Source organism: Bufo gargarizans, chromosome 7 (assembly GCF_014858855.1).
Source record: "Bufo gargarizans isolate SCDJY-AF-19 chromosome 7, ASM1485885v1, whole genome shotgun sequence".
Taxonomy (NCBI): Eukaryota; Metazoa; Chordata; class Amphibia; order Anura; family Bufonidae; genus Bufo; species Bufo gargarizans.
Genome location: NC_058086.1, coordinates 47,627,555 through 47,634,505, shown reverse-complemented (window position 1 = coordinate 47,634,505; position 6,951 = coordinate 47,627,555). Strand labels below are relative to the sequence as shown.

General features: G+C 49.8%; 1 protein-coding gene across 3 annotated transcripts; it reads right to left on the bottom strand.

Moving 5' to 3' along the window:
• Positions 1-2,992: 2,992 nt before the first annotated feature.
• JUN (Jun proto-oncogene, AP-1 transcription factor subunit) lies at positions 2,993-5,333 on the bottom strand. Of its 3 annotated transcripts, none has more exons than XM_044300776.1 (2): positions 5,240-5,333; positions 2,993-4,603 (listed from the first exon to the last, which is right to left on the bottom strand). In XM_044300776.1, exon 2 carries the CDS (start codon positions 4,534-4,536, stop codon positions 3,592-3,594), a length of 945 nt encoding a protein of 314 aa, XP_044156711.1. In that variant the 5' UTR covers positions 4,537-4,603; positions 5,240-5,333; the 3' UTR covers positions 2,993-3,591. The 3 variants fall into 3 exon arrangements, with proteins under 3 accessions (XP_044156711.1, XP_044156712.1, XP_044156713.1); XM_044300777.1 differs by lacking the exon at positions 5,240-5,333 and adding an exon at positions 5,080-5,230; XM_044300778.1 differs by lacking the exon at positions 5,240-5,333 and adding an exon at positions 5,092-5,216.
• Between the last annotated feature and the right edge of the window lie 1,618 nt (positions 5,334-6,951).

Here is a 6,951-nt window from a genome sequence, read left to right as displayed (position 1 = left end):
TCCCCCATAACAGTGTCATTCACAGATTCCCCATAACAGTGTCATTCACAGATCCCCCATAACAATGTGTCCCCCATGAATATTGTCTGGGTGTTTGGATGATTAGCGAGTTAATTACCGGAGATGGAGACCCCCGCCCCCAGCCCTTGGGGAGCAGGCAGATGGATGGTGCGGTGATAATGCTGTAATGTGAGAGGTTAAGTGCGGAGATGTGCAGAAAGAGATAAAATATTAATTCAACGCCAGAGATGATGAGTTTTGGGTATCAAAGGGACGTCCGGGGCGAGGGAAGATGGTGAACAGACAGCTGCAACCCTAGACAGGAGGAGAAGAATGACAGGAGGAGAAGGACGACAGGAGGAGAAGGATGACAGGAGGAGAAGGACGACAGGAGGAGAAGGATGACAGGAGGAGAAGGATGACAGGAGGAGAAGGACGACAAGAGGAGAAGGACGACAGGAGGAGAAGAATGACAGGAGAAGAAGGATGACAAGAGGAGGCCGCTGTACAGACCCATCTGCTCAGGGATACAAAAGTTTTATGTGGTCACAGGTAAAAGAGGCCTCAACTGTGAAACCTGCTACTAAGGAGAAGGATGACAGGAGGAGCAGGATGACAGGAGGAGCAGGATGACAGGAGGAGCAGGATGACAGGAGGAGCAGGATGACAGGAGGAGAAGGATGACAGGAGGAGAAGGATGACAGGAGGAGAAGGATGACAGGAGGAGAAGGATGACAGGAGGAGAAGGATGACAGGCGGAGAAGGATGACAGGCGGAGAAGGATGACAGGAGGAGAAGGATGACAGGAGGAGAAGGATGACAGGAGGAGCAGGATGACAGGAGGAGAAGGATGACAGGAGAAGGACGACAGGAGGAGAAGGACGACAGGAGGAGAAGAAGGATGACAGGAGGAGGCCGCTGTACAGACCCATCTGCTCAGGGATACAAAAGTTTTATGTGGCAGGTAAAAGAGGCCTCAACTGTGAAACCTGTACTAACAAAAAAAAATATAGAGGTATTGCCCATAGCAACCAACCAGCTACCGGCCCTAATGTTCTAACCTTCTCTGGAAAAACAAAACCTTAAATCTGATTGGGTCTCACTGTGAACAGGAAGCCTCATTACCCATGGCAACCAATCAGAGCAGATTACTAGATAAAAGAAGAATTCTGATTGGTTGATATGGGCGACAATATCGATGAGGCCCAGTCACCTTCAAGCTTTCATTTTTCCAGAACGGGTTAGAAAATATTAGCAGTAATTTGATTAGTTGCTATGTGGAGAAGCTCTACCGTTCATAGGGCCGCCATGTTTAATTATTCCAGAGGATTTGGGGCTTATTCAGATAAGCGCATGTATTCCGGATCTCCCTTCCTCCCAAGGTGGATCACAGATCGCTGCTGTAAGTTCAGTAAAACTAGGAGTTGGGAGGGGGGGGGGGGGGAGCATGGTGTCTGGGTGTAAGGACTCATGCACACGGCTGTGTTTTGCGGTCCGCAACTCTCAGATCTGCAAAACACGAACCCTGGCTAAGTGTGTGTCACCATTTTCTTTTTACTCCTGCAAAAATATCCCATTCTTGTCTGGCAAAATGGACAAATATAGGACATGTATTTCTTTGCGGAATCGTGAAATGGATTTATGGATGGGTGTGCTGTCCGCATCGTTTGCGGCCCCATTGAGAAGAATGGGGCAAAAAACGCGGATAAGATACGGCCCAAAACGAGGGCCGTTCACACACACCAGTAGTGTGCCACAGTTTTGTGATGCATTTATTTGCGGTCTTCACTGGTGAAACACATAAAAAAAAAAAAAAAAAAAAGGTAAGTGTTTCACATGTAGAAAATACCCAGCCATAAAATGCATCACAGAACCATAGCAGCTGGTGCTGAGGTCATGGTTACTAGCCGCGTGGCACGCCACGGTACCGGTGAGCCCTGCCTCACAATACACCCGTCCGCATTCGCCATAATATAGCACATGTCCTATTCTTGTTTTACGGACAGCGATAGGGCTGTTCTATTACGGCCTGGATTTTCCGTTATGCAAAAACAGGCAACAGTCATGTGCAAGAGCCCTAGAGGAAGACATACTCGGGTGCACAGCAAATTAACTTAAAAACTAGACAGATAGTAAATATAATCTATCTACACACAATTTATACATAACTCTGACTACAGTGGCTCATACTGAATGTTTTAAGGTTTTCGTCAATCCCCCCCCCCCCACCCCCCGTGTACTCTCCCTTTAAAAGTTTGTTGTGCCGAGGTCACATGATACACACAGAAACCATTGTGGACGCCTGCCGAGACTGAAACTGGTAAGAAATCTCCGAAAGCGACAGCGTTTCACCGTGTCTAAGGCTCCAGTTCATGTATTGTTCCCCGTATACTATAATTACATTACATATTACATTTCACGGCACATGTTAAATGGGCAGCATACGCGTGCGGACAGGCTTTCACTGTACTATCATTTTATAGGTTTAGAAAAGACAATGGGAATATAATGCCTTTAAAAACTGCACAAAAGATATATAAAAAATTGCATGCAAGTATAATAAAATTGTTATTTTTCATGTATTTTGCACCATAAACATTCATTAGATTTAATTACGAGCTCTGACACTGAGATTTTTTTAGCTTTTATGTATAGTTTTTATAACGTCCGCTACCGACCAATATGAAGAATTAAATTATTAATTTTATTATTTAACTTTCACTTTTTACGAACACTCTGAAAGCCCGCCTTAAACTCCCTCTTCCCAATTTGCCACAAGTATATTTGTATACCATATTACAAGGCAAAGACGACATGAGTTACCGGTACTCTTGACATGCACTTTTATTGCAATGTATAAAAAAAAAAATTAAAAAAAATTCAATATAAATTAAAAAATAAAAAGTTTAAGCTTTTCCAGATCTTTTTGAAACTTTTCTTAAATAGAACGTTTGGAATTGACAAAAGAACAAAAAACAAACAAAACAAAAAACATAGAAAAATTATATCACTTTATTACAAAGGTTAAACTCAAAAAGAGTTCAAAAATTCTCTTCTGTACAGACTATGATGGGTTTTCAGGAACCCAAAATAAAGACATAAATAACTTACAAAGAGCTCGAAGCCGCTTTATAATATATAAAAAACAGATATGTACACTTACATATATATATATATATATAATATATAGAAGTCAAAGACAAGCAGAATTTGTCATATTTAAAAAAAACTGTTTTCAGACAACTGCCCTCCCGCCCCACCCCCTCTGTACGAGGACTACAGAAGTTGTACAGTCCGTATAGCAGGTTATCCTTAATACTGAACGATCGTTAAATCTTAAAGGGTCCATGCAGGTCTCAATCTTACACCCAGGCCTGGTGCTGTAGAATTGACACCGCTCTCTGCCCTACCACCTCTCGCTCCGAAGGAAGGCCGGGCAGACCCGCCTCGCGCACGCGTGTTCAACAGTCAGATCACGGACGCCTATTTTTGTTTTCTCCTCCAATCAGGAGTTTCAACCTGAAATCGCTTCGTGTTCTCTCCGGACGCTCTTTTTTCCTGGCTCCTTCTCCTCCGCCGGGGCCGCTGGGCTCAGAACGTCTGCAGCTGCTGCGTTAACATGAGCTGGCAGCCGCTGTTGACGTGATTCATCACTTTCTGTTTGAGCTGCGCGACCTGCTCCCGCAGCATGTTGGCCGTGGACGACAGTTCAGAGTTCTGGGACTTTAAGTTTTTCACTTTGTCTTCCAGCCGGGCGATGCGTTCCAGCTTCCTCTTCCTGCACTTTGAGGCGGCGATCCGGTTCCTCATACGCTTCCGCTCGGCTTTTATCCTCTCCTGAGACTCCATGTCAATGGGGGAGAGAGGAGGGGTCTCGCCGGGCATTTCGGGCACAGTCTGGGGCTCTTCTTTCAGAGCCTGGAGCCTGGGGTGCTGGACAGGGATGGGGGGGCTGGGGTGATGCTGGGAGGCAAAGCCCATGGCGTTGCTGTTGAAGGCAGGGGTGGTGCTGATGGTGGTTGGGTTGAAGCTGTTCAGGTTGGCATAGATGGGCGGCTCGTTGTGCAAGGCGTTACTGTATCCACTGCTATCTGCTATGGAGGAGACAGAGGTCAGTGCGCTGCAGGCGGGCGGCTGGGGGGCAGAGGCGACGCTGGGCAAGTTGTTCTGGTTGTGAAGTTCTTGCAGCGCCCGGACAAATCCCTCCGCAAACCCCTCCTGCTCGTCCGTGACATTTTTAGGGCAGAGGAACTGGGTCGGGGTAGGGGTGGTAGTGATCATCCCATTACTGGACTGGATGATGAGCCTCTCCAGTTCCGGGGAGGCTAGCTTGAGGAGTCCAACGTCCGGAGAGGTAAGGATGTCCGCCGCCTTGTTCCTCAGGTGAGGCTTGATGGCGCTGGATGGGTCGGACAAGTTGAGAGTCATGCTCTGCTTCAGCACCTTAGAGTTGTATCCGTAGCCGGCGGGCTCGGGCTGAGCGAAGGCAGCGCTCAGGGCATCGTCGTAGAAAGTAGGCTCCATCCTAGCCGTCATACACACTGCGAGCGGACCACCGGGGGAAAGGCGCCGTGCAGCAGTCACTGGGGTCTACAAAGACGTCCTGCAAGAGAGCAAATAGGAGATTAGTAGGGTCTCCTCGGAGCACAACGTCCCCCCAAACATGAAGGAACCCCAACAATAGGGCTCCGTACAGCACCCCTATAACTTCTCTGATCAGCACCCCTATAACTTCTCTGATTAGCACCCCTATAACTTCTCTGATCAGCACCCCTATAACACATCCCTATAATGACCCCCAATAGTTATAGTGCTGCTGTATTACATCCAGATCTCTATGATGGTCCTAGTCAACTGCTCCAGTACACCCCAATAACCAGACGTCTCTGACACCCTGATAATGCTTCCCAATAACTTCCCCTCTCTATTGCACTCCTATAGTGCACCTTAGTAACTGGACTTCTTTAACCCTTTAATGCACCCCAATAACTTTCCCCCTCTATTACACCATAATAATGCACCCCAATAACTGGACTTCTCTACCGCACCCCTATAATATTCTCCACCTGCACTTTTTACCTCCCCTCTCACTTTCAGACTTCTTCATGGCACCCTGGGAGTTGTGGTGCACCCCGCTTCTCCCCGTCAGAACTTCTGACAACTCCAGGCTCGCGCTCTGCCCCTCCCCGAGAAGTTGTGTGAGTTCTCCCCCCGTCCACAGCCGAGTCCCCGCTCTTACTTGGAGTCAGGCTGCCGCTGGCCGGTCCCGGGCTGAGCTGCTGACACCGCTGGGAGCTCCGCTCTCTCACACTCTGAGCCCGGGCAGCGTGCAGCTAACTCTTATCTGCGGGCAGTCACCCACTAAAAATAGACATGATGTCACTCCGGAGGCCTGCCATTGGCTGAGGAGCCCGCTGGGCGGGGCTAAGGGTGCAAATGAACCCCCGGTCGCTATGGTGACCGCCCTAGAAGATTCTAACTCTCGCAGAGGACGACGGGATGAGGTAATGCTGGTCCCCCGGCCGCGGTGCATTGTGGGCTGACGTCGTGTTGTTGGAGGTGTCGGTGTCCGGGACGCGGGTTTGATGTGAGTTCCCGCCACCTGCCTGGAAGTTACTGCCCGCTGCAGGCACCGCTGCTGCAGAACCTCCTGACTGACGGCTCACCGCCCCTTCTCCAGCTTTTCTCACTTTGATGAGTGACGGCTCAGCGCTGGGGCAGGTGGGAAGTTTTACCAGTTATTTTTGGACTTGTTGGAGAGCCATGGACTGGAGACCCAGAGCACAGCTGCTGCAGAACCTCCTTAATGGAAGCTTGTCCAAACTGCAGCCGCCAAAGAAGTTCTGCAGCAACTTCACCCAGGATCATATGCTAGACATCCGTAAGGCAGGAGTATATTGGGAGTTGTAGTTCTACTTCTACAGTTTAGTCCCTCCCCCACCCTGGGCATGAAGATCTCTACTGCCCCTATAATATTGGGGTCCGTGTGCCCCCCCCCCCCCCCCCCAGGATATAAGGATGTCTGCTGGCCCCCCAAGGCTATGAAGGTCTCCCCAGGACATGTGGGGTCCCTGTTGCCCCCTCCCCCCAACCATGATATAAGGATGTGTGCTGCCCCCTTAAGTATATGAACGTCTCGTCCCCCTCTAGGATATAGGGGATCTCTGCTTCCCCTCGGATATGGAGGTGTCTGGTGTCTCCCCCCATAGGATGTAGAGGTCTCCACCAGTATATGAGGGTCCCCCCAGGATATACTGTAGAACTTTCATCTGTCTCTCCCCCAAGTTCATAAGGGTCTCTGCTACACCTTCTTCCAGAGGATATTAGGGCCCCCCAAGGATAAGAAGGTTTCTGCTGAACACCCCCCTGTCCGACATGGGGGTGGCCCGAGGTGGCTGATAGCAGAGGGCAGTAGCTTGCGGCTGATAGCAGAGGGCAGTAGCTTGCGGCTGATAGCAGAGGGCAGTAGCTTGCGGCTGATAGCAGAGGGCAGTAGCTTGCTTTCAGCTGGAGTTCAGATTTCAGACTTGGTGTAAGTCAGGAGCGCTCCCTAGTACGTGTAATGGGGCTCAGAGATCAGCCGGGGGGGGGGGGGGGGGGGTTCCCGGTTCCTTCTCCCACAGTTCTGGGCTCGGAGCTGTAAACATCCAGGAACCAGAAGAGGAGGCGTAGATTAGTGATACACCAGTGTGGGTGGAGATACAGATGGAGTGCAATATGGGGGGGCAGGAGTGTGCCCTCTGCAAAAACTCATTGGGCCAGTGGGGTGACTGGCGATGGTCCACGGTGACAGTTTTACAGATCTGTGCGGCGGGGCAGAATACTGGCGGTTATGATTTCTACATGGGGAGGGGGGGGGGGGGGTCACCACCGTAGTCGCTGTTTTGTGGGTTAAACCTCAGCAGGGAGTGACGGGACACTGAAGGGTTAAGTCAGCCAGTTAGAGAGGAA

Coding starts and splice junctions, on each gene's coding strand:
- JUN (XM_044300776.1), bottom strand. CDS start 4,536: ATGACGGCTAGGATGGAGCCTACTTTCTACGACGATGCCCTGAGCGCT.